At 50.4% G+C, this 27708-nt stretch overlaps 1 protein-coding gene across 6 annotated transcripts in view; it reads right to left on the bottom strand.

Annotated features, from left to right (window-relative positions):
- Positions 1–27708, bottom strand: part of LOC115097920 (RNA-binding protein lark-like) — a 38283-nt gene that overhangs the window by 10077 nt on the left and 498 nt on the right. For 2 of the 6 annotated variants that reach the window (XM_029614101.1, XM_029614102.1), the window contains exon 2: positions 25671–27439. In XM_029614101.1, the coding sequence (XP_029469961.1) occupies positions 26479–27423 (945 nt within the window). In that variant the 5' untranslated portion in view covers positions 27424–27439 and the 3' untranslated portion in view covers positions 25671–26478. Of the gene's footprint in view, positions 1–17336; positions 20687–20822; positions 21297–25066; positions 25130–25670; positions 27440–27708 lie in introns of those variants that run through there. The other 4 variants (XR_003858361.1, XM_029614106.1, XM_029614103.1 and 1 more) reach the window with 4 other exon arrangements.

Raw genomic sequence — 27708 nt, 5'->3', positions numbered from 1 at the left:
TCCCTGTACGTACCCGGATCAGTCCAGACCGTGGGATGTACCAAAGCTTCCCTAACCGAGTGGGACCGCAACAGTCCCGCTCGAAGCACTTGCCAACCAAAAGAACCAAAAACCGGTGCTTGTACATCCAGGTGGTAGTGACGCGCGGAAGTATGTAGGGACGTCCACCTAGCGGTCCTGCAAATTTCTTGCGGAGAAACCGATTGGCTCTCCACCCAAGAAGTAGCTTGAGAACGCAACGAATGAGCCTTTAGACCCTCAGGAACTGCCTGACCTTGGCAAAGATAGGCAGAGGACACCGAGCAATAGTAGTCTTAGATGCCCGTTTGCCCCGATTGGGACCACTTCAGAGGACGAAAAGATGATCCGAGACCCGAAAGTCATTGGTAACCTGGAGATAGTGGAGTAGAACTCGTTTGTCATCAAGTCTGCGGAGATCGCCCCCAGCGGTACCTGCAATTTCCTCTGGAGAGAATGCTGGAAGTTCCGCTGACTGGTTGACATGGAAAGCGGAAACAACCTTCGGTAAGAAAGAAGGCACCGTCTTGAGCGAGACTCCTGAATTGGAAAAACGCAAAAAAAGTTCCCAACAGGACAATGCTTGGATCTCTGAAACCCGCCGAGCGGAAGAAATAGACGTGAGAAAAACCCGTCTTGAGCGTGAGATCCTTTACCGTAGTCCGACGAGGGGTTCGAATGGAGCCGTACAGAGAGCTCGGAGGACGAGATTAAGACTCCACGATGGGCAAGTAGAGCGCGCGGGCAGTCGCAGGTGCTTGACTCCCTTCAAGAACCGAACCACGTCCGGGTGGCCTGCTAAGGGATGAACCTCGGCCCGTCAGAGAGCAGAGACTTGCACGCGCAAGGAACTGAAAGAGAGACCCTTGGAGAGACCCTTCTGTAGAAAGGAAAGAACCAATGAAACCGGAGCGGAACGCGCAGAGATCCCCAACTCTGCACAAACAGTCTCAAAGACTTTCCAAACGTGCACGTAAGCTAGAGAAGTCGACTGCTTCCGAGCTCGCAGCAAGGTGGAGACAATCTCCTCCTTATAGCCCTTACGCCTCAGGAGTCTCCGTTCAAAAGCCAGGCCGCTAGACAAACGCGATCGGCCTGGTCGAAAAATACAGGCCCCTGCCGAAGCAGACGAGGAAGATGGCCGAGCCGGAGAGGTCTGTCCGTTGCCAGGTTGACGAGATCCGCGAACCAAGGTCTGCGAGGCAATTCGGGTGCTACCAGAACCACTGGCCCTCGGTGGAGTTCTATTCTTCGAAGAACCTTTCCCACCAGAGGCCACGGAGGGAACACAAAGAAGAACGTCCGCAGGCCATGGAAGAGCATCCACTCCCTCCAAGCCGTGCTCTCTCCAGCGGCTGAAGAACCTGTTGGCCTTGGCATTGCGCAAGGTTGCCATGAGGTCCAGGTGAGGAGGACCCCACCTGGTCGACGATCAGGTCCATGGCTTCTTCCGAGAGTTCCCACTCTCCCGGATCGAGAGACTGACTGAGGAATATCGGCCTGTACATTCTCCTTGCCCGCTATGTGGGAGGCCGCAAGGCAATCCAGATGCCGTTCCGCCCAGTCGAAGAGACGGCTGGCTTCTAGAGCCACCAGGCTTCTGCGAGTGCCTCCCTGATGGTTGATATAAGCCACGGTGGTGGAGTTGTCTGAGAGAACCCTCACCGCCTTGCCGCAGATCAGGGGCAGAAATTCTTGTAGAGCCAGACGCACACCCCAGGCCTTTAACCGATTGATGTGCCAATGAGAATGAACCGGAGACCAGATCCCCTGCGTGGACTGGGACTGGCAGACTGCGCCCCAGCCAGAGAGACTGGCATCCGTGGTTACCATCGCCCACTGTGGAGTCTGAAGAGGCATTCCCCGGAGAAGGTGAGGAAGCGAAAGCCACCGCTGCAAAGCGGCGACTGTAGAGGCCGAAAGCGGGAGAACTACGTGGAACTGTTCCGATACCGCCTGCCAACGGGATAGCAAAGCTCTCTGTAATGGTCGCATATGAGCAAATGCCCAAGGGACGAGGTTGATGGTGGAGGCCATCGAGCCCAAGACCTGGAGGTAGTCCCATGCTGTTGGGAGAGGGAGTGAGAGAAGATTCCGTACCTGGTCGATCAATTTGAGAGCCCGAGCGCGAGGTAGGAACTCTTTGCCGATCCGAGTATCGAAGCGGGCCCCCAGGAATTCTAACACCTGGGAAGGCCAAAGATTGCTTTTGGGGAAGTTCACTATCCACCCGAGGGATGCGAGGAGAGCTAGAACCCAATCCACCGCCTGCCTGCAGTGACTCTCCGACTTGGCCCGCATGAGCCAGTCGTCCAGATAGGGGTGGACTAGGACTCCTTCGCGGCGGAGGGCAGCCGCCACCACCACCATGACCTTGGTGAAGGTGCGTGGTGCAGTAGCGAAGCCAAAGGACAGCACCCAAAACTGAAAGATACTTCTGGTAATCTCGGTGAATCCGAATGTGGAGGTAGGCCTCTGACAGATCGAGGGAGGCGAGGAACTCTCCGGGATGAACCGCCGCGATGACCGCTCTCAAGGTTTCCATGCGAAAATGTGGGATCTTGAGGGCCCGGTTGACCCTCTTGAGGTCTAAGATCGGCCGAAAGGCACGTCCTTCTTGGGTATCACGAAGTAAATAGAATATTGGCTGGCGCAGAGTTCCTCCTTCGGAACTGGGACAATGGCGCCCAGATTCAGAAGCCTGGTGAGGGTTTGGTCCACCGTCTCCCGTTTGAGACTGCTGCATGGGGAGAATACGAAGAGGTCCGGTAGGTCTCGAACAAATTCTAAAGCGTAGCCGCCTCGGACAATCTTGAGGACCCACTGGTCCGACGTGATTTTGACCCACTCCTTGAAGAACAGGGAGAGACGACTGCTCAGGAGGGGGACCGAGGAATGGGTCAATCGAACTTCATTGTGGGGCTGGCTTTGGGGTGGCGCGCTGGGATGGTCCCTCTCTGAAGAACAGACGCCCACGAAAGGGCTGGGACCAAGATTGAGATAGGGAAGAGTAACCTCTGGAGGAACCACCTCGTCCGTGGAGTGTATATCTTCATTGACCCCGGAAGCGAGGACGGGAGGGTGCAAAAGATTGAGATTGTTTTGGATGGTCCTCCGGTAGCTTATGAACCTTGTTTTCCCCCAAGGAATTAATAAGCTGCTCAAGGTCCTCTCCAAAAAGCAACTTACTCTTGAAAGGCAACGTGCCCAACCTTGCCTTGGAGGACGGGTCCATGGTCCAATTGCGCAGCCAGAGAAGCCTTCTAGCGGAGACCGCTGAGACCACTGCTTTTGCCTCGATGCGGAGGAGGTCGTAGAGCGCATCTGCCCCATATGCGATGACGCCTTCCAAACATTCAGCCTGCTCCGCCTCTGCAGACGGGAAGTCCTGGGTGCCGAGCAATTGTTGAACCCACCTAAGACCTGCCTGCTGCATGAGACTGCTGCAGATAGTCGCCCGGACTACAGAGACCAAAACCTCAAAGATATGCTTTAGATGGGCTTCGAGCTTACGATCCTGTACATCCTTCAGGGTCATCGCCCCCACCACTGGGATAGTTGTGTGCTTGGTGACCGCAGAGACGGAAGAATCGACGGTGGGAATCTTCAGCATGTCCAAGCAGTCCTCCTGGAGGGGATAGAGCTTGTCCATAGCCCTCCCCACATGGAGCCCCGCTTCGGGAGCTTCCCATTCCCATAGGAACAGCAACTTATGCATAGGGTGGAAAGGAAAGACACTTGCCGGAGCCCTGATTCCCGCCAGGACTGGGTCCATATCCTTGGGCAAAGAAGCCTAAGCGTATCCGCAGGGGGCCACTCCAGTACCAGTTCCTGGAGGACAAAGGGGATGAGGGGCTCCAACTCCTCCTTTTGAAACATGCGGAGGACCTGGGGGTCATTGTCCTCCAAAGGGGGGAGCGCCCCCGCAACCACCCGCACCCTAACGGGCCCCTGCAGCTCCAGGGTCGGGAGGACGGGCGGAGTCTGTCGTGGGATTTTTGCCGACAAGGGACCTGGGGAAGTGTCCTCCTCCTCCTGCAAGCTGGCCAAATAAGATTTGTGCAAAGAAGCACAAATTCTGAAGAAAAACGGGCCCTAGCCTTGCCGGGGGGGGGGGGGGGGGGGGGGGGGGGGGAGGCAGGAGGCAGGGACCTCATCCCTAGGTAGCACAGGGCTTAAATCGGGGGGAAACTTCTCCAAAATCGCATCCCCAGCCCCTGGCAGCTCTGAATCAGGAGCTGCCGAAATTCCCAAAATGGCCGCCGTTCCTGCGGTTTGCCGACCCGGGAACGGCCTAGCCATGCAGAGGGGAGCGCGACCTCGGGCTAAATTTGGCAGCGCTGCCGAGGAGGGACCCTCCTCACCCGGCAGGCACGCTGAGCAGAGCCCTTCACGCGATAGGCTCGCCAAGAGCTCCCCACATGCAAGACAGGCACTTGGATGCGGCATCCACAGTGACGAGGAGCCGCGAACTGCACTAAAGAAAAAAAAAAAAAACAGCTGAGAGAAAGAAAAGGTCTTTGAAGTGCCAGTAAGGAGCGGAGGTAGGGGAATGAACCCTACACGCTCTACTGGGTCTGGCTGCTGGCCTGCTTAAGCTTTAAAAATCCTTCCCCCTTTTTGCCAGCCTTTAATAGAATAAAATTTATTGTCCTTTTGGTTATTTAAACTTTTTTTTTTTTTTTTACTGAGGGGAAGAGAAGGGAGAGCCCTGAGCCCTCAAGGCAGCCAGAAAGGGGGGGGAGGGTGAGTGACTGGATCACCAATGTCAAACCCCCCCCCACCGGGGAAGCAGTCTCGGACCTAGGCTATGCCCAGCACAAGGGGCCAAGCCCCCCTAGGTCCGGCAAGAGCCAGGAGATGGAAGCGTCTCCTGTGAAAAAAGGAGAGAGTCCAAAACAAGACAAATTACCAAATGTATTAAAAAAAAAAAAAGTTAAGATTGAATAAATGGAAAAACTATGATACTACTTGCTTGATCCGACAAGGAAAAAAAAACAAGGGCTGAGCAGCTCAGATCAGGAGACCGCAGGGTGAGCTGATCCATCTGCTGGAGACAGACAAATACTGAAGGGCTGCAGGGTAGGCTCTGTCCTGATATAGGATACCCTTTCAGTTTTGGTCTGTCTCCATCTGCTGGACAGGAGGCTCAACCCACGGTCTGGACTGATCCGGGTACGTACAGGGAACTCTCATTTACGCAGAGTAAACAGTGAGATTAGATAAAAGCAAAAAGGCATAGGCAAAGAAACAGTCACCAACCATTCCATCTTTAAAAATATTTATTAGTAGACAGTATGGTGAAAGGAATACTAGCAACAGAATAAAGCCATTGACTAATTCTATACACAACAAAAGAAGTGCCACACTGGGTAAAACAAAAGGAAAATTAGGGCTTACCTGATAATTTTTGTTCCTGTAGTACCAAGGATCAGTCCAGACTGCTGAAAAGGCACCACCTATATACCCTGGTGCGCCCCCCTGCAATCCTTCAGTATAATCGATAACAAAGCAGAATGATAAAAGAAATCCTAGGCAAGAACCTGTGACTAGAACAAGTGAAACATGAACTCTTGGAAAAAAACGAGGAAAAAACCCCGGCTGAAAATGCCACTGAAGGTTGTGTAAGCATATACAGGAATTCTGAAATACAAGAATACAGTGTCGGGACTGCTACTGACATGGGCGGGCGTCTGGACTGATCCTTGGTACTACAGAAACAAAAATTATCAGGTAAGCCCTAATTTTCCTTTCCCTGTACGTACCAGGATCAGTCCAGACTGCTGGGAAGTACCCAAGCTGCCCTAAAAGGGGTGGGACCTTGACAGTCCCGCTCGAAGCACACTGCTGCCAAACGAAGGTACCGTAGGATCCTGTACATCCAAACTGTAATGTCTAGCAAAAGTGTGCAAGGATTTCCAAGTCGCCGCCCGGCAAATTTCCTGAGGGGAAACAAAGGCACTCTCCGCCCAAGACGCCGCCTGGGAACACAGAGAATGAGCCTTAAGACCTTCCGGAACGGCACGTCCCCTACAAATGTAAGTTGAAGCAATAGCATCCTTCAGCCAGCGGGCTATAGTCGTCTTAGAAGCTTTGGACTCCTTCTTAGGGCCACTCCATAAAACGAAAAGATGATCAGACAATCGAAAAGGATTGGTGACCTCCAAGTATCTCAACAATGCCCGAACATCCAGCCTAAGTTCCGAAGCCTCACTGTCTTTCGCCGAAAAGGCTGGGAGTTCTACCGTCTGATTCACATGAAAAGAGGTAACCACCTTAGGCAAGAAGGGACAGTTCGAAGCGAAACACCCGAATCCGAAATGCGGAGGAAAGGCTCTCTGCATGACAACGCTTGGAGCTCTGAAATGCGCCTCGCCAAACAAATAGCCACCAAGAAAACTGTCTTGAGAGTGAGATCTTTGAGCATAGCCCGCTTCAGCGGCTCAAAAGGAGAAGTACTAAGGCCACGAAGAACTAAATTTAGACTCCAAGCGGGACAGATAGGTCGCACCGGCGGACGCAAATGCTTGATCCCCTTCAAAAATCTGGCTACATCAGGGTGCATGGCTATGGAAACACCGTCAATTTTGCCGCGGAAACAGCCCAGAGCCGCCACCTGCACTCTAAGGGAATTATAGGATAAGCCCTTCTTTAGGCCCTCCTGCAGGACCTGTGACACCACGACACCAAGAGTCAAACACTTCCAAACCCGCATGTAGGTAACAGACGTAGACGGCTTACGAGCTTGAAGAAGAGTAGTAATGACCGAATCAGAATATCCCTTCTTCCTCAATTGACGCCTCTCAAAAGCCAAGCCGCTAGACAAAAGCGATCGGCCTGGTCGAAAAACACTGGACCCTGCCGCAATAGGCAAGGAAGGTGACTGAGACGCAAGGGACAGTCTACTGCTAGATTGATCAGATCGGCAAACCATGGCCTCCTGGCCCACTCCGGCGCCACGAGAACGACCGGACCCACGTGGGATTCTATCCGACGCAACACTTTGCCAATCAGCAGCCACGGAGGGAACACGTACAGGAGAACATGTTCGGGCCATGGAAGAACCAACGCGTCCACGCCTTCCGAGCCGTACTCTCGTCTGCGGCTGAAGAAATGCGCTGCCTTTGCATTTAGGCGCATCACCATGAGGTCTACACGGGGCGTTCCCCATCTTTTAACGATGAGTTTGAGTGCCTCTTCTGACAGTTCCCACTCCCCCGGATCTAGCTGCTGCTGGCTGAGATAGTCCGCCTGGATGTTGTCGATGCCGGCAATGTGTGAGGCCGCTAATAGAGACAGATGCGCTTCCGCCCACTCCATTAACTTGCTCGCCTCGGACGCAACCAAGTAACTCCTGGTTCCTCCTTGGCGATTTATATAGGCCACCGTCGTTGCATTGTCTGACAGAACTCGGACTGCTTGATGTCGGATCAGAGGGAGAAACCGCTGCAGCGCCAAGCGGACTGCCCTTGTCTCCAGACGGTTGATGGACCGCTTGGTCTGCGAAGTCATCCAACGTCCCTGTGCGGATTGAGATTGGCAGACCGCCCCCTAACCCGACAGGCTGGCGTCCGTTGTGACGATGATCCATTGCGGAGGCTCCAAATAGACTCCCTGAAGCAAATGGGTCGGCTGCAACCACCATTGCAGACTGGCCCTTGCCGGGTCTAGAAGTGGTAACGGCACCCGGAATTCTTCCGACTTGGGGTCCCATCGAGATAACAGCGCTCTCTGTAATGGTCGCATATGCGCAAAAGCCCAAGGCACCAATTCTAGGGTGGACGCCATATATCCAAGAACCTGTAAATAATCCCATACCACCGGCAGTGACACAGCTAGTAGACGACGAACGTGCGCCATCAGTCGCTCCATTCGCGCCTGCGGCAGGGAAACCTTGCCCCACTCTGTATTGAACAAGGCCCCCAGAAACTCTAGGGTCTGGCAGGGTATCAGCTGGCTCTTGGAGTGGTTGACTACCCAACCTAGGGAGCTCAGATGGTAAATGACTGTGCGTACTGCCTCCTCGCAAAGCCTTCTTGATTTTGCCCGAATGAGCCAGTCGTCCAAGTATGGATGGACGAGCACTCCTTCTCTCCGGAGACTTGCGGCGACGACTACCATTACTTTGGTGAAGACCCTCGGGGCTGTTGCGAGACCAAAGGGGAGAGCACAAAACTGGTAATGGGCTCCCAGGACCATGAACCTTAGGAACCTCTGATGACATTCTTGTATCCAGATGTGCAGGTAAGCCTCCGTGAGATCCAAAGAAGCCAAAAATTTGCCTTTGTGGACCGCCGCAATGACGGAACGCAGAGTCTCCATTCAGAAGCGTGGAATTCTTAGAGCTCTGTTGACCTGTTTTAGATCGAGGATGGGACGGAAGGTACCTTCCTTCTTTGGGACGATGAAATAGATGGAGTAGCGACCCGTGCCTTGCTCGGCTACCGGTATGGGAACTATAGCCCCCAGAGCCTGTAACCGCGCGTTTGCGAAATAGCCTTTTGCTTTTCTCGCGACCCGCAGGGGGAGGCTAGGAAGAAATCGCACAGGGGTCGTGCAAAATCCAAGGCGTAGCCGCGGTTTATAATGTCGAGGACCCACTGGTCCGAGGTTATTCTGGCCCATTCCTCCCGAAAGTGAAATAGAAGACCCCCCACTTCCGGAACGGAGGGATGGACCGGCGTCCCCTCATTGTGACGTCTTATTGGTGAAGGCATGGCTCGAGCCCCCGTGCGCGATTGCCGCCGGCCATGAAAGGAAGGAGACCATCCTTGAGAGCGTGCGGGCGGTTGCTGCGGTGCAAATGACGAGGAACCTCTCCCGGAGCGATACCGGTGCTGTCCGCGAAAACGACCACGAAAGGATCCCGAGGAACGAAATGATTTCTGCCTGTCTTCCAGCAATTTGAAGACCTTGTTCTCTCCCAAGGGCTTAATAAGCTGCTCCAACTCACCCCCAAATAACAACTTACCCCGAAAAGGGAAGGAACCAAGTTGCGCTTTGGAGGATGAGTCCACCGCCCAATGGCGTAGCCAGAGGAGTCGGCGCGCGGAGACTGCTGACGCCATGGAGCGGGCTGAAGTACGGAGAAGATCATACAGGGCGTCCGCCGCATAGGCCACCGCAGATTCCATTCGTTTCGCCTGCTCTGATTCCCCTGGAGGCAAATCCTGAGACGTTAACATTTGCTGCACCCAGCGGAGGGTAGCCCTTTGTACCATGCAACTACAAACCGCCGCTCGCACCCCTAGGGCTGACACTTCAAAGATTCGCTTCAGCAACACTTTCAATTTTCTATCTTGGGGATCCTTAAGGGCCATGCCACCTGTAACTGGGATAGGAAAATTAGGTTCTTACCTTTGCTAATTTTCGTTCCCCGTAGTACCATGGATCAGTCCAGACAGCTGGGTTATGCCTCCCCTCCAGCAGATGGAGTCAGAGAGAAAACTGAAAGCACCCCCTAGATATACTGGTGTGCCACCTGCGATCCCTCAGTATATGTGATATCAAAGCAGAAATAAGGAATGAATCACCTTCAACTGTACCCCCAAGAGAATGTCAAAAAATTGTGATCTAAATCATAACCTAAATGACCAGATCAAGTAGAAACCTCCTTGAGAACAGGTAAAACCAGACATAACAAACAGGACACCACAGAGCGAACAATAAAACACGAGGAAAGGAGACACTTCACCTCGAAACTGTGGCATCTATTACCAATACAAACTGTAATGGAAGAAAACAACAGAAAGGAACACGAGCGGACTCCCAGAAGTACTGAGGGCGGGCGTCTGGACTGATCCATGGTACTACGGGAACGAAAATTAGCAAAGGTAAGAACCTAATTTTCCTTTCCCTGTACGTACCAGGATCAGTCCAGACAGCTGGGATGTACCCAAGCCGCCTTAACTGGGGTGGGACCCTGAGAGTCCCGCTCGAATTACACTGCTCCCAAAGGACTCTGCAGGAGGACCACGAACATCCAGGCGATAATGCCTGGCAAAAGTATGCCAGGATTTCCATGTGGCCGCCCTGCATATCTCTTGGCAAGAGACCAAGTGATTCTCTGCCCATGAAGTCGCTTGCGAACGCAGAGAATGAGCTTTAAGCCCAGCAGGAATAGGCTTACCACATCCAACATACGTGGCCGCAATAGCACCCTTTAGCCAGCGTGCAATCGTAGCTTTAGAAGCCTGAAGACCCTTCTTGGGCCCATTCCACAACACGAACAGGTGATCTGACTTTCTAAAGTCATTGGTAACCTCCAAATAGCGTAAAAGAATCTGACGGACATCCAGACGCCTCAAGTCCCTACCCTGAGAAGACTGCAGTTCCTTGTCCGAAAAGGAAGGTAATTCCACCGTTTGGTTGACATGAACGCGGAGACCACCTTGGGTAGGAAGGAAGGAACAGTCCGTAGGGAAACCCCTGACGCCGATATGCGCAAAAACGGTTCCCTGCAAGAGAGAGCCTGAAGCTCCGACACCCGACGAGCTGAAGAAATGGCCACAAGGAAGACAGCCTTGAGAGTCAGATCCTTCAAGGAAGCCGCCTTAATGGGTTCAAACGGAGCCGCACACAAGCCACGGAGTACCAAGTTCAAGTTCCAAGACGGACAGGGAAGCCTGACGGGAGGACGCAAGTTTCTAACCCCTCGCAAAAAACGCGCCACATCCGGATGACTCGCAAGGGAAGAGCCTTCTACCTTACCTCGCAAGCATCCCAAGGCCGCCACCTGAACTCGGAGCGAATTATATGCTAACCCCTTCTTCAATCCATCTTGTAAGAACATAAGGATATCCGCCACAGATGAACGTCTGGCCGAAGTACCCACCGTGTCACACCAATCATGGAAAACTTTCCAAACTCTCGCGTAGGCGAGCGTAGTGGACGACCGACGGGCCCGAAGGAGAGTAGACACCACCGCGTCCGAATAACCTCTCTTCTTCAACTGCTTCCTCTCATAAGCCAAGCCGCCAGACAAAAACGATCCGCCAGATCGAAAAATACTGGACCCTGACGAAGAAGATTGGGAAGATGACCGAGACGCAGTGGGCCGACTGCCAGGTTGACCAGATCCGCGAACCACGGACGCCGCGGTCATTCCGGAGCCACGAGGATCACCGGACCGTGATGGGACTCTATGCGTCGTGGCACTTTCCCTACGAGGGGCCACGGAGGGAACACAAAGAAGAATGTGACGAGGCCACGGAAGTGCTAGCGCGTCCACTCCTTCTGATGCGTGCTCTCTCCTCCGGCTGAAGAAGCGCACCGCCTTTGCATTTTGACGGGTCGCCATGAGGTCCAAGCGCGGAGTCCCCCAACGCCGCGCAATGAGAGCCATTGCTTCCGACGAGATCTCCCATTCTCCTGGATCCAGGTGCTGCCGGCTGAGGAAATCCGCTTGAACGTTGTCCACGCCGGCAATGTGGGTGGCCGCGAGACGGTCTATGTGCCTTTCCGCCCAAGACATCAACAGCGCCGCCTCGGTCGCTACCGCCAGACATTTTGTGCCTCCTTGTCGATTTATGTACGCCACTGTGGTCGCATTGTCCGACAGAACTCTTACTGCTCGTCCGCGTACCAGTGGAAGGAGACAACGCAAGGCCAGGCGGACCGCTCTGGTCTCCAATCGGTTGATGGACCAAGTCGCTTGGAGTGCTGACCAGGTGCCCTGGACCGCACGGGACTGGCAGACCGCTCCCCAGCCCGACAGGCTGGCATCCGTTGTCACCACCAACCAAGGCGGGGGTTCGAGGGCCACCCCTTGTAGAAGATTGGCTGGAGTCAGCCACCAAGAGAGACTGGAGCGAGCCGGCTCCAGCAAAGGCAACTCTATCCCGTACTCCTCCGAGCGGGGATCCCAGCGAGATAGAAGTGCTCTTTGTAATGGACGCATATGCGCAAAAGCCCATTGTACCATTTCCATAGTAGACACCATATGACCAATGACCTGTAAATAATCCCAGACCGTGGGCATCTCGAGTTCCAACAGGCGCTGTACCTGAGTCATGAGATTGACCATGCGTTGCTGCGTAAGAAAAACCTTGCCCACCAAGGTGTCGAACCGAGCTCCCAGGAACTCCAGCTGTTGGGTCGGTTCGAGTCTGCTCTTCGTGAAGTTGACTACCCAACCCAACTCCTGCAGCTGGTGCACCACTAAGGAGACCGCCCGGTTGCAGGCCGCCTGTGACTTTGCTCGAATGAGCCAATCGTCGAGATAGGGATGCACGAGGACGCCTTGACGGCGGAGGGAGGCCGCTACCACCACGAGAACTTTGGTGAACACCCTCGGCGCGGTGGCCAACCCGAAGGGGAGGGCGCAAAACTGGTAGTGGTCCCCCATCACCGTGAACCTCAAGTACCTTTGATGCCGTTCTCTTATTCCGATGTGAAGATAGGCCTCTGTCAGGTCCAAAGAAGCCAAAAATTCTCCCTTGTGGACGGCCGCAATAACAGACCGGAGGGTCTCCATCCGGAAGCGGGGCACACGCAACGCCTTGTTTACTCCTTTGAGATCCAGAATGGGTCGGAAGGTGCCCTCCTTCTTGGGAACCAGGAAGTATATGGAGTACCGACCCGTCCGTAGCTGGTCCCGCGGAACCGGAACCACCGCCCCCAGAGCCTGTAGATGGGCGACCGTTTGGGCGATAGCTACCTGTTTTTCTACCGGCCCGCATGGCGATACCAGAAAGAGATCCCGGGGGGGACGTACAAAATCCAACTCGTAGCCGTACCGGACCACGTCGAGGACCCATTGATCCGGAGTGATCTTGGCCCACTCCTCCCAGAACCGGGACAGCCGACCTCCGATAACGGGAACGGAGGAGTGGGCCCGCGCACCTTCATTGTGCGGGCTTGATGGCAGGAAAGCCTGTGGAAGCGCCCCCGCGTAGAGGCCTCCTGCCGTGAAAGGAAGAAGACGACCAGGCCTGGGATCTTGTCGCCTGCTGCCGCTGGGGACGGGAACCCCCTCTTCCCCCACGGAAACGCCGTTGCCCCCGAAAGCGAGCCCTAGCGTTCCCAAACGACCGAGGTTGCCGAGGCTTATCCTCCGGCAACTTGTAGACCTTGTTGTCACCCAGGTCCTTAATAAGCTGGTCCAGCTCCTCGCCAAATAGCAACTTGCCCTTAAAGGGGAAGGAACCTAACCTCGCCTTGGAGTTGGCATCCGCCGACCAACGACGGAGCCACAGCAACCTCCTGGCTGATACCGCCGAGGACATAATGCGAGCCGATGTACGCAACAAGTCATATAGGGCATCCGCAGTATAAGCGACCGCCGCCTCAACACAATTCGCCTGCTCAGCCTCTCCCGGCGGGAGCTCCTGCATGGTCAGCAGCTGCTGAACCCAGCGGAGGTTGGCCCTCTGCACAAGGCTGCTGCAAGCCGCCGCTCGGACCCCCAGAGCCGCCACGTCAAAAATACGCTTTAATAAAACCTCAAGCTTGCGGTCTTGGAGGTCCTTCAACGCTATACCCCCCGTCACGGGGATTGTCGTATGCTTTACCACAGCCGTGACAGCCGAATCTACCGCGGGCGTCTTCAAGAGCTCCAATGACTCCTTGGGTAAGGGATATAGCCTTTCCATGGCCCGATTCACCCGCAGGGACGCCTCTGGGAGGTCCCATTCCTTTGAAACGATCTGTAAGACCTTGTGGTGAAAGGGAAAGGTCTGCGGGGGAGCTCTAATCCCTGCCATAGCAATATCCCCTGTAGATGTGTCCGCCTCCTGCGGCGGAGTCGTTAACTCTAGCTCCTGCAACACGTGAAGAATAAGGGAGCTCAATTCCTCCTTTCCAAGCAAACGTAGCACCTGGGGGTCATCCCCTTCTACGGCCCCCTGAGTATCCGCCGTCAAAGAGTCCGGAGCCCCCGGGGACTCCGGCACGGCTGAGTCCTCCGGGTCCGCAGCTCCCCCCCCCCCCCCCGCGGACGGGGACCTTGGCCCCCGGAGGAACCCGCGCCCGGCTGGGTCCCCTGGGGCAAGGCAGTGGACCTGGGGACTTTCGGGGGAGCGGGCGCCTCTGCCTCCCAGCCGGATTCTGCCTGCAAAAAGGCTTTGTGCATTAGGAGCACAAAATCGGAAGAAAAGGGGACCGCCCTTTTCAACCCTTTCTTCGGGGCATCTATAGAGAGGGGGGCTCGAGGAGTCCCCAAATCGGTCTGGGAGCGCGCGCTCTGGGCACCAGGAGAGGGAGGAGGGGAGATTTCCTCCTCCTCCGACGCTGACGATTCAGTCTGCCTCGTGGCCAAGATGGCCGCCGCACTCCTCCCCGAGGGAGGAGGGGCCGGAGAACCACTGCCTGCAGCGCTGCGATGCCGGGACGGAGAGGAGAGAGGAGACCTGCTGCGGGCAGCGCTCGGCCCCCGAGAGGATCCCTCGCCCCCGGGAAAACATCGGGGACAGAGACCCTCTCGGGAGAGTCGCGCCCCCGCCCCCCCACAGGACACGCAGAGCGAAGACCGCGGCATCAGCGCAGCGAACGGAGCTGCTACACAAAAAGGGCGCCAAAGGTAAGGTGAAGAAGGATCCTCACAGATACAGTGCGCCGGGTGAACTAGCCACCCCCTCCGGGTCCAAGAACACGCTGGCAGGCCGGGGTTAAGGAAAAAAAAAATATATATATATATAAAACTCACTGCCTGTCCCCAACAGGACTTAAGTGACTCAGCGAGCCCGATTCAAAACTTACACTTTTTTTTTTTTTTTTTTTAAACCCCCTTCAGGGCTGAATCCCCTGGAATTGGGGGGGAGGGTGACCGGCCCACCGGTAAGCTCTCCCCCAGGTTCAAGGACACTGTAATCCGGGAAAATTAAGGAGGACACTGCCCTCCTGCCTGCCCGCAATGAGCTCCAACCGCGCCGCGCCAGACACTGACAAACAAACGACAGGAGGGAAGAAACCAATTGATCTTTGTCCCTCTCTTTTTTTTTTTTTTTTCAAATGTTTCCCAGTACCGATAAACTGACCAGACCAGGACCGCAGGTTATGCCTCTCAATCTGCTGGAGTCAGAGAATATACTGAGGGATCGCAGGTGGCACACCAGTATATCTAGGGGGTGCTTTCAGTTTTCTCTCTGACTCCATCTGCTGGAGGGGAGGCATAACCCAGCTGTCTGGACTGATCCTGGTACGTACAGGGAATGTGGTATGTTTAGCGATAGCCGTGACCGCCGAATCCACCTTAGGCTCCTTAAGCAATTCCAAAGCCTCAAGAGGAAGTGGGTACAGCTTATCCATAGCTCGTCCAACTCTCAAGGTAGCCTCCGGAGCATCCCATTCCCAGGACACGATTTGGGAAAGTTTGTTATGATAAGGAAATGCATGGGACGGCGCGCGGAGCCCCGTCAACTCCAAGTCTCCTGGTAAGGAATTTGAATCAATCTGTGGGACTGGGATCCCCAGTTCTTGAAGAACATGCGAGATCAAGGGGTCCAACTCCTCCTTATGGAACAATCTGAGGACGAGCGGATCATCGCCCTCTACGAGATCCGCGCTCCCCATGTCCGCCCCTGAATCAGGAGTAGGGGGATCTTGAGGGGCAGGATCCACCGGATTATGCTGCGGGGGCTTAGGAGCTGGGGGAGGAGCAGAATTTCCTAAACCCAGTCCCTCAGGACTTATAGAAATTTTCCCCCGCTTATTGGGAGCCAAAGACCCCTGCTCCCAATCTGCTTCTGCCTCCAGGTAAGCTTTGTGCAGAAAACACACAAATTGAGAAGAGAAGGGGTGTGGCCTCTTCCGAGTATCCCCCTTAGCATGCCCAGATGAACCGCGGCCCCTGGTAGGACTTAACTCCGGCGGGGAGAGGGGATCATCATCCTCTTCCTCCTCTGACAGCTCCGCTTCACGACCGGGTCGATTTAAAATGGCCGCCGCACGATCCAAAATGGCCACCACACTCAGGAATGCTCCCTGTATGTCTACCCCCGCAAGGCCACCCGAGGAGATCAGCCGCGAAGGGAGTGACTTCTCGGTCGGGGCTGCTCTCCGCGAAGGCCCCTCATCCCCAGGGATGCACCGGGAACAGAGGCCTTCGCGAGAGAGCTGGAGCCCCGACTCCCCGCACATGACACAAACGAGTCCCCTGGGCATTGCCCTGAAGAGAAAGGAGCGCGAAACGGGGACGGGTGGCAGGCCACCCCCTCCGGTGACCAGAGAGTACAGCAGGCAGGGAATTTGTAAAAAAACACCTCGTTTTTTGTTTTGTTTTTTTTTAACTCAACAGTGCTTTCCGCGGCAGCTAGCAATGTAGCACTTTTTTTTTTATAAACTTTGAAAACGCTTGGAGCCTGCAGAAAGGAGAAACTCCTTCTGCCAACTTTCTCCGAGGGATGGGCTTCTCTGGAGGCGGAGGGGGAAAGTGACCGGCCCACCGATGAATACTCCCCCTCCTCTCACTGGGCTGGGCAAAATGTACTCCGGGGAAAGGCTTCAGGGCAAAGCCCTGCCTTGCCTGCTATGGCTCCTCACTTCAGCTTTTCCCGAGTTCTAGTCACAGTAGTCTCCCAGAAAACTTAAATCAAACCTGAAATAGTGGATCACTTCACCCCTCTTAATAAATTTTCTGTGGGGGGTTTTTTTTTTTTTTTTCAGTAGATCAGGACCGCAGGTTATGCTCTCTCATCTGCTGGAGTCAGAGATATACTGAAGGATCGCAGGGGGGTGCACCAGGGTATATAGGTGGTGCCTTTTCAGCAGTCTGGACTGATCCTGGTACGTACAGGGAATGATCCTTCAAGCCCAGCATCCTATTTAACAGGGGCCAATTTGGATCACTTGGAAGTAATCATGTAGATACTAATGGAGATCCCTTCCCTGTTATTCATACCCAGACATAAGTAGTAATCCCCATCTCTCTAAGAACATAAGAAATTGCCATACCAAGGGTCCATCAAGCCCAGCATCCAGTTTCCAACAGTGGCCAATCTGGGTTACAAGTACCTGACAATTACCCAAATACTAAGTAGATCCCATGTTACTGATGCCAGTAATAGCAGTGGCTATTCCCTAAGTAAATTTGATTAATAGCAGTTAATGGACTTCTCCTCCAAGAATTTATCCAAACCTTTTTTTTTTTTTTTTTTTTAACTCCAGCTACACTAACTGTACTAACCATATCTTCTGGCAACAAATTTCAGAGCTTAATTGTGCATTGAATGAAAAATAATTTTCTCTGATTAGTTTTAAATGTGCTACTTGTTAACTTCATGGAGTGCCCCCTAGTCCTTCTATTATCCGAAAGAGTAGATAACTGATTCAGTTACCCATTCTAGACCTCTCATTTATTTAGAGAGTTTTCTATACCGACATTAGTATATAAAAACGGAAAATAAATAAATAAAAACCATCATGTCAGTTTACATTGAACTAAAGAATAGAAAATTACAAAAAATAGGGGAAAAGGGAGGGGGGGATACAACATTAAATCAATAGGAAAGAAAGGAAGGCAAAGCAACAGGCAAAATTTGAAACCTTGAAAAACAAGTGCAATGTCAATTCCAACATTATAACATTATACAGCACAGGGGGAGTTGCTGAGGAGGGGCTGTCAAGGATTTTGGGGGAAGGCTTGTTTGAAAAGCCAAGTCTTTAGTTGGGATCTGAATTTTATGATGCATGGTTCTAGCCTGAGGTAGGTCGGGAGTGAGTTCCAATGCATGGGGCCAGCAATGGAGAGGGCCCGATCCCTCGTGGATGTGAGGTGAGCTTTCTTTAATGAGGGCACATGGAGGGTCCCTTTGTTAGAGGTCCTGGTAGGACGATTAGGGCATGTGAGGCGGAATGGCTCATCAAGCCAATTGGAGTTGTGTGCATATATGGCTTTGTGAATAGTGGTGAGGGTTTTATAGAGGATACGAGATGGGTTAGGGAGCCAGTGCAGGTCCTTGAGGATAGGGGAGATGTAATCATATTTATGTGCATTGGAGATAGTTCTGGCTACTGCATTCTGCAGCATTGGAGGGGTTTTATGGAGGCGTAGGGTAAGCCTAGGAAGAGGGAATTGCAGTAATCCATTTTGGACGCGTGTGTGGCCTAGATGACAGTGCGGAAATCGCCGGCATGAAGTAGTGGTTTCAGTTTTTTCATGACATTTAGTTTGTAGAATCCCACTTTAAGGATAGCATTGATGTGTTTTTTGAGGTTCAATTGCTGATCAATCTGAACCCCAAGATTTCTAGCGCACTGCTGCGCGTGAAAGGTCTTGTAGGCGGGGTCATTTGCGAGTGAGGGTTTAATAGGAGAATGTTGGGATATGAGGAGCAGTTCTGTTTTGGAAGTGTTTAGAGCCAGATGGAGGTTGGCGAGTAGGGTATTGATGGCTGCAAGACAACTTCCCCAGAATTCAAGAGCGTTGGATAGAGCGCCTTGGATAGGTATGACGATTTGCACGTCATCCGCATAAGGACAAAATTTGAGGTTGAGTCCTGAAAGGAGTTGGCAAAGAGGGATGAGGTAGATATTAAATAGAGTCGAAGAAAGGGAGGAGCCCTGGGGGACTCCCTAGGAGAGAGTGTAGTAAGTGGACTCAGCATTGCCTATGTTCACAGAGAATTGCCTGTTGTCGAGATAGGAGAACCACTTGAGGGCCGAGCCTGAGAAGCCAATGTCGGATAGGCGGTGATTGTGATTTATTGTATCGAAGGCCGCCGAGATGTCCAGCAGGGCAAGGATTTAGCTGTGACCTTGGTCCATTCCCCTGATGAGGTGGTTGGTTAAGGAGAGGAGGGTCTCCCATATTGAGATATTTGCGGAAGCCGAATTGAGAGGAGTGCAGTAGGTTGTTGGTTTCAAGGAAGTCTTAACTGCGAATTGACAGCCTTTTCCATGACTTTTGAGGTAAGTGGGAGATTGGAAATGGGGCAAAAGTTGGCAGGGTCTTTAGGGTCTAGTGAGGGTTTTTTTGAGCAGTGGTTTAACCACGGCGTGCTTGAGAGAATCGGGGACGATGCCTGAGGAGAGGGAGCAGTTAATGTCAGCAATGGATTTGGAGATGGTGTCAGGTATGGTGAGGAGGGCTTTGTTAAGGATTGTATCAGAAGTGTGGGTTGCAGGATTAATCTTTTTAAGGATTGATGCAATTTCTGTGGACAAGTTCCAGTGAGTTGAAGGAGGCGGCTATTGAGGTAGCGCCTGTGGTTAAAAGGGAGCGGATGGGGGTTAGAGGGAAATCTGAGGATATTTGCAATTTTATTTATCCGAAAGAGTAGATAACCGATTCAGTTACCTATTCTAGACCTCTCATGATTTTAAAGACCTCTATCATATCCCCTCCTCAGCCGTATCTAATAACTGCTCATGGATTTCTCATCCAGAAATTTGTTCAAACCTGTTTTAAACCCATCTATACTATTTTCTTTGATAGCATCTTCAGGCAACAGATTCTAAAGCACAATTGTGTGCCAACTGAAAAAAAAACAAACAAACCCCACACTTCCTGTTTTAAATCTTCCACCAATTTCAGGGAGCAGCCCTTTAACCTTATCTGAAAAGGTAAATCATTCTCTTACTGTCCCATCCAACTCATGATTTTATAAACCTATTGAATCCCTCTTCATTCACCTCTACTCCGAACTGAAGAGCCCTAGTCTGTTTTAGCCTTTCATAAGGGAGCTGTTCCATCCCCTTCTGTGTACTTTTTCTAGTTATGCTATATCATTCACAAGATGGGGTTGCCCAAAATACTTGGAGACATTTCTTAGAAAGAAATGGAAGAATAAATCCTAACATCCAATTTGCTTTTTTAACCCCTGCTATGCACGGACATAAAGATTATACATGAGTGGTCCTAGTTGCGACTCAGAACACCTCATACAGAATAGAGCATTGTATACATATAGATTTTTCAAAAGCAGCTGCTCCATACATATGCATTACTATATCCAAAGTTAGAAAAGTAGGAAAGACAAATGTACGCCACATGCCACTGCCCTCAGACTGCAACATGCACTCTTATACTTGCAAGAGACCACCCTGCTGGGAAATAGCCATCTGATTGAGCTCTTAGGTTTCCAGTTTTCTGCACTGCTCCATGCAGGATGTTGAGTTCATCACTAAACCCTTACCCTGTTCTTACGTTTAAGGCAGCATCAGCTTTTAGCCCAGGCTACAGAATGGCTACCCATTTTAAGTAGTTTTCATAAAACATGCTGGATGAGAGAAGGTGTGAAATCATAGCTCCTAACATCTGGCAGAACACCTCAAACAGTTAAGGGTTAAGAAGCATGTCCGAATCAGGGGAGTGGGACAGTTCCACTGCAAATTCAAACCAAAGGAATTATTTGTGAAGGAATACCCCCTGGGCCCAGAAACACACAGGATGGCTGCAGAGTTTGGCCCCCCTAACTCCATATGGTCTGTGCTGCCACCCCCCGCCCCAGTGACCACATGCAAGGGAGACCACTTAGGAGGCAAGTAACTTACCTGTTTATGCATGCAGTATGCTAAGGTGGAAGAGGAAAGGCAGGGAAGAGGGAAGCTGTAAAAACAGGCTCAGCAAGAACACTGCAAAAGCCATGGCCCCCCCCCACATCACACATCCCTACCAAAAAAATCCAAGTCTGTGCAAGAAGCAGAAACCAGTCATGACGCGATTCTCCAGTAGTCTTGATGGTCCCTGCACTCATGGATCAAAGCCCTTTCTGGAGATTGCCTTGCTGAACTGGTAAGGAGGAAGTAGTGAGAAGACAAAAAATATATAAAATAGTAAAATAAAAATCAAGGTTAGAGAAAACTACTCTAACAAAAAAAAAACAAACAGTATATTCCCTGGCAACAGGACAATAAAAACTAAACACAAACACTATATACCTAAATAGCAGGAGTTAAATGCAAGGACTTGAAATGAAAGACTAATTTCAAATAAGTCACTTGTGGGTTTTTAGAGGTGCCATGAACGCCACCATGAAGAAAGGAGAAATAATCAGTGTATTGGGTTTCTGTGGGCTAATCTGACTGGCAGGGACAAGCAGGTCCAGGCTTGGGTTTGTTGCCATGGCTAGCATGCTTAGGGGGAACTCTTGCATGCTGTTATCTCCTGGAGAACCCTAACCACTTAAATTAGCAGATTCAGCAAGGTCCCAGCTGCACAGGCACAAAGGAGATTGTGCATACTCTGGTTAGTCATATAGGAGGTCTCGTATACAGAAGCACTCATTAACTTACAGAAAATGAACCCAGCTGGTGATGTAAGAACAGGTACCAAACCTGCTGAGCTCCCTCCATTATATAGAGTACCAGGACATTGGCAGCCTCCGTGCATCTTTTCTACACTGGCAGCAGCAGACAGAAATAAAACAGTCAATGTGAAGTTAAGTATATGTCCCTCTTCTAATTTGTCAGGTGAGAACACACACTTACTATGTAACTTGGCCTTTAGATCTGACACCAAAGTCTCTTTTCTTTTTCTGCCCCAATATATTTCATCTGTTTTCAAAACTTCCTAGAATAATTGTGTACCGTATTTTTCGTTCCATAAGACACATCTAGGGTTCAGAGGGGGAAAATTAAAAAAAAAAAATAAAATGGTGTGCTAAACAAAACAGCTCCATTCCCATGTGTCTGTGCGTACAATTTTTTTTGTCCCCATTTCATTTTCGGGTCTGGGGAGGGCCATTTCAGTTCACTCCCCGGATAGGAAAACTTTTTATGCTATTTTGTGGTAAACCCCCCCCCCCAACCCTTCAAATGTAATTAACTACAACCCCCCACCCTCCTGACCCCCCCCCCCCAAAACTTGCCGGCTGGACCACCACTTCCCTGGTGGTCCAGCGGGGGTCCTGGGAGCGATCTCCCCCTCTCAGGCATTCGGCTGCCAGTAATCAAAATGGCGCCGGTGACCCATTGCCCTTACTATGTGACAGGGGCTACCGGTGCCATTGGTCACATGGTAGGAGCAATGGACGGCTGGCGCCATCTTAAAAAATGGCATGGACCATCCATTGGGGGGTTGTAGTTAATTTCTTTTTGTATATTCGCTCCATAAGACACAGACATTTTGCCTCCACTTTTGGGGGAAAAAAGTGTGTCTTATGGAGCGTAAAATACGGTACTTTTTAGGTTCAAATCCTTATGAAACAGGAGCTTATCAAATGGTGAAGTGTGTGTGTGTGCACCCTACCCCCTGTCCATTTCTAAACAGCTAGACAGAGCTGAACAAAACTTCTGGGGGAAGTATATCCTTGGGAAGAGAAAGCATCTGACTTTTGTACCTATCATCTCATCTTGGAAACCGATGGGCTGATTCTAATGAAATTTAATATCTGGACACAACACATACAGAACTTACGGGCCGATACAGTAAAGTCTGCGGGAGAGCAGGCGAACGCCCGCTATCCCGGCGCGCGTGATGCAGTATTTAAATTAGGCCCGGCAGTAGATCCGGGCAAAAGGAGGCGCTAGGGACACTAGCGCGTCCCTAGTGCCTCCTTTTTGACAGGAGCAGTGGCTGTCAGCGGGTTTCACAGCCAACGCTCAATTTTGCAACGTCGGTTCTCGAGCCCGCTGACAGCCACGGGCTCGGAAACCGGACTCCGGCAAAATTGAGCTTCCAGTTTTCGGCCCGACAGCTGCAGGCCGAATTCAATTTTTTTTTTACTTGTTTTACTCTTCGGGACCTCCGACTTAATATCGCTATGATATTAAGTCGCAGGGTGCACAGAAAAGCAGTAAAAACTGCTTTTCTGTGCACTTTCCCAGTGCTGGAAGAAATTAGCGCCGACCTTTGGGTCGGTGCTAATTTCTGAAAGTAAAATGTGCGGCTTGGCTGCACATTTTACTTTCTGTATCCCGCGCGCATACCTAATAGGGCCATCAACATTCATTTGCATGTTGAGGGCGCTATTAGGTGCCTCGGGTTGGACGCGCGTTTTCCTCCCCTTACTGAATAAGGGGTAAGGGAAAACGTGCGGCCAAGAGCAGGCTAACAGTGCGCTCCAACGGAGCGCACTCTACTGTATCGGCCTGTTAATTAGGAACATCAAACTGTAAGAGGTGCCATATTGAGTGAAGCCTACAGTCTATCGAGCTGGAAGATCCTAATGGAAAAATGTGTTCCTTGTTACTCCCAGAAGAATGAAGTGACTAATAACCATTTATAAACTTGTCCTCCCAACAATCTATCTAAAAAAAAAAAAAAAAATCTGCCACCACTTAAGTTTCATGAAGTGTCTCCTATTCCTAGTACTTTTAAAAGGGAAAAATAACTATTAACTAGTTCTACACCACTCATGGTTTTATAAACTTCTCTCATGTTCCCTCCCAATCATCTCTTCTCTAACCTGAGAAGCCCTAACTTGTTAAGCCTTTCTTCATAAGGAAGATCTTCAGAGGGACAGCTATATCAGTCTGGTGTAGCAAAACTGACAAGAGGCGAGTGGCACCTTCTAGATGAACCCATTTGAGGCATGAGCTTTCGAGGACAAGCCCTCTGTCAGATGTGGAACTCTGTCCTCGAAAGCTCATGCCTCAAATGGGTTCATCTGGAAGGTACCACTCACCTCTTGTCATTTTTCTTAAGGGAGATATTCCATTCCCTTCTCTAACTATTGTAGTTCTGCTATATTTCTTATTTGAAATGTGATGACCACAACTGCACACAATTGGGCCTTTGCAATACTGGCGCACGTTAAAGGGGTGCTAATGATTGCGTGCCCGCTCCTTTAACGTTCTGTGACCCACCTCTCTGGAGTGCCCAATGCTACTTGCAAATGGGCTACAGCAATAAAAAAAAAAAAAAGGAGGTGCTAGGGAAAACTGTGCATCCCCTAGTGCTTCCTCAGCAGTGAGCACCTGGGAGAGGTGGCTGTCAGCCACTTAAGAAAACAGCGGCTCAATTTTAGAGCATCTGTTTTCCTAACCTGACCGCCAGCACACCTTTTTTTGGGGGACATTTCTAGTTTCTTTTTTATTTATCGCCACAATATCAAGTTGGAGGAAGTACAGTTTTTGGACTCAAGACAATGCGAGCTCCGAGCTGGCGTTAATTTTTGAGATTAAAAATTTGTGCCTCTGGCGCACAATTTTTATTTTTTGCATGGAAAGTGAATCAAGAATAGCCTCATCAACAGGTATTTGTATGTGATGAGCCTTATTACCTATGTACGCGATAGGACACTCTAACCCCTGTTTTGCATTGGGGGGATATGGACGCACGTCCAATCATGGGTTAACCGTGCACTGCAGCCAGCGCATGGTATAACATCGGCCCAACAGTGTGGTTGCTAAATGGATCAATACTACATTACCCAATTTGTTTTCTATTCCTTTCTGAATAATTCCTAACATTCTATCTGTATTTCTGGTCACTGCCATTTGGTTAGAACGAAATTTGATTTTCATCTGTTGGTAATATTACAATCTAGAATACCATATTTTCCACTGGTTATTATGATCAAACCCCCTCTCCTACACTGGCGGCAGCAGCAGACAGAAATAAAAATATGTCTATCACTGTGATTTGTTTCTAGTATTGCTGCTTTATCCCGAATATTCTGGTTGTAGACCCAAGCTAGTCTATTAAAAATAATTACACTGCAGCTAACAGCCATAAGCAAACCCACATATCGATCCAAGAATCACTGCCCAAGGAAGGGGTGAGCAGGATAGGAAGAACAGGTGTTAACTTCCCACCTGCATCACCATGAGGAACATCATAATGATAGATATGTAATTTAAACAAAAAGTTACTTTATCTGAAATGTTGAGTGGCTGGGATTTGATGTCTGATTTAAGGAAGAAATATTTTTTCATGCACTATGGGGCATACCATGGACCCTAATGTGCCTCCAGGATGACTAATACACCTAATAAGGTGCCTATCAGCTGCTGGGTTCAAGCACCGCCCAGAATTAAAAGAAACAAACTTCATGATTCAATGTTGAACACCCAAGGGAAAAGTCTACAAACTGGTAGGAAAGATGGCAGCACTTTGAATAGAAGCCAAAGCCATCATAACAAGCATAAAAAAAAACTTACAATCCTGCCGCCTCCCCTTTCCCCAGCACGCTCTGATGTCTGATATAGGACATTCGGTTCCAGCTACCTTGTATGGTGGGATCCATCGCAGTGGTCAAAATGTGCATCCGTACCCCTACGCACAATTCTGCTGACAGAATACCAAAAAAAATAAAATAAAAAAAAAAAAAAAAAAGAAGAAACAAAAAAATTGGATGAGCAGGGTGATAAAGTACACCCCCTAGAGGCCGAATCCATCGTGGCGGTCGGAGTTTGCGGTCCTGCAGTCGTCTCTGCAGCGATTTTGCGTGACCGGAAGAGGCGTCGACGTCAAATTTTAAAAACTGGGTCACGAACGTCGAGGGATATGTCAATCTCAAGAGCCGAGACGGAGGAGTGTTAGGTTTAAAGACGTTTAATTAGCGCAAAAAAAAAAAATCGAATTAACGTAACAAACTCGATTTTCAAATGTACAAAAATGCACCAACTTTAGCTATAGTTACAGACACAAAAGAGTAAAGAGAGAGAACATTTTGTATAAGCCACAATTAAAACGAGCATTATGAAATTTTTAAACTCAATACATTGGAGAAAGCGAAAAGGTAAATAAAAACTCTAGAAAGAGCAGGCAGTTAAAGTTTAAATCATTTTTCTCTTGAAAACAGAAACTTATGTTTTGGTTTTCTCTCTCATTTTATGCGAATCGGCATCGTCTTCGGCTCAGTTTCACGGCTGGCGTGTTGGCGGCTTGTCTTTTGAGAGGTGCAACGGCTGGAATTTATTTTCCTTTCTGAAACGCAGCAGTCAGTCCATATTTAAAAAGAAAAAAAAAAGCACACCCCCCAACAGAAATTTTTTTAACTCCTGCCTCATACACTGCTTTTAAGGTAAACAGAATGAAATCTTCTGTCAGATCTCTGAAGTCTATAGGCTCTACAGAAATGTTTCTTTACATGAAATCAGAAAGCTATGACTTTAGCATCTCAGCTGCAAGCAGATCCAAAATCCTCTCTAATAGAAGCAGTTAAGACAATGGGATGCCTCTCTGCTCTTTGTAATGGATTTTCACACCTATGGCTTATTTATAAACAAAAATGTGATTCAGTTTTAATGAAAGACAGGATACATACATGAGATGTGCCATTTCAAGACTACTCTCACCAGCATGACTGTACTGAGTTACTGACCGATTCCAGTTTATCAGAGATGGGCTAAGGAAACTGTGGTTCTACTTCCCTCCTGTTGCATACCAGGGCTTGTAATTCCTGCTTTCCTAGAGAAAATGGATAGAGTCCATAGACATAATGGGAAGTAGAGAGGTGGGGGGGGGGGGGACGGGGACACCCAAGACTAGCTTAGACTATGCCATATAGAAAACCACTTGGTAACCTAACCACTAAGCACTTCAGACAACTTTCTAGATTAACTTTCAAACATCTGATACACTATCATTACCCTATCAGTTACAAAAAAAACCAAATGGAAAGGACAATTAGGTATTCAGTATGACTGGCCATATTGGCCCATATATGCACTAGCATATTTCTCATAGTAATCATCACTATAGCCATACTGGGAGTAGGCAGAAGCATACCCTTGACTATAACCTTGGGCATAACCTTGACTGGCACCGTAGGGGTCTGCATACTGAGCTGATACTGCTGTCCTCCTGCCTATGGGGCTTCTATCTCTATAGCTGGATGCTGATACCATGGAATTAGTGGCAGCTGCGACAGCTGCTGCGGCAGAGGCGGCGGCAGACGGCGGCGGCGGTGGCGGGGGCAGTGCCCTCTCGTAGCCCGACCTGGCGCCTAGCGCGGTGCGGTCATACAAGTCGTAGGAGTACCTTTCATAGTAATCCCGGTCATACCAAGACCTGGCAGGGTAATGCGGGAAGTGAGGTGGCGGAGGTGGAAGGCGTGTCCGGTGGAAAAGGTAGCTGGGGTGCGGAGGAGGGGCTGCAACCGAACCTCCCTTGCCTATCCCCTTCATGGAGTTGTTGCTCTTTGAAAGGGTGACAAAGATCTTCTGGTCTTCCAGTGGGGTGTCGTTCAGGTGCAAAATGGCATCCATGGCTTCTCTCTCCTTGGCCATATGGACAAAGGCATAGTTCTTTACAATGTCACACTCCACCACTTTACCAAACCTCTCGAACAGTTCCTTGAGCTGGGCGGTGGTGGCTGAGCTGGCCACATTGCCCACATAGATCTTGGTGGCATTGCGTATCTTGGACGTGGCATACTCCACAGTAAGATGGGCTCCATGGAACTCATGCTTGTGCAGCTCACTGATAGCCCGGTGGGCCTCATCCTCCTTTTCCATATGCACAAAGGCATAGTTCTTCAGGATATCACACTCATTTACTTGCCCAAACTTTTCGAAGAGCTTCTTCAGCTCCTCGCCAGTCACTGCCGGTGAGACACCACCCACAAAGATCTTCACCATCGTTTCACACAGACCTCTGAAAACAAAAGACAAGTACAGAATAAGAAAGAGTACCTGTAAGATAATGAAGAAAAAAAAAAGTATTCTGTAAACAGTTCATCAAGTTAGCAGCTGTAAACATTCTACGTGAAACACAACTATAGAAAAAAAATCCTCCTCTCGTTTATTTTTCACTTAGCAAGACAAACTTGTTTTAACTGAATCGCTTAACCTCAGACAAAAGGAGTTTCACTGCTCAGAATCCCTCCATAATAAGCAAATGGCCCAGGGAACAACAGAGGGAAA

This window comes from Rhinatrema bivittatum, chromosome 8 (assembly GCF_901001135.1).
Source record: "Rhinatrema bivittatum chromosome 8, aRhiBiv1.1, whole genome shotgun sequence".
Lineage (NCBI taxonomy): Eukaryota > Metazoa > Chordata > Amphibia > Gymnophiona > Rhinatrematidae > Rhinatrema > Rhinatrema bivittatum.
The sequence above is the reverse complement of the archived record's forward strand: the minus strand, read 5'-3'. Positions and strand labels throughout refer to the sequence as shown.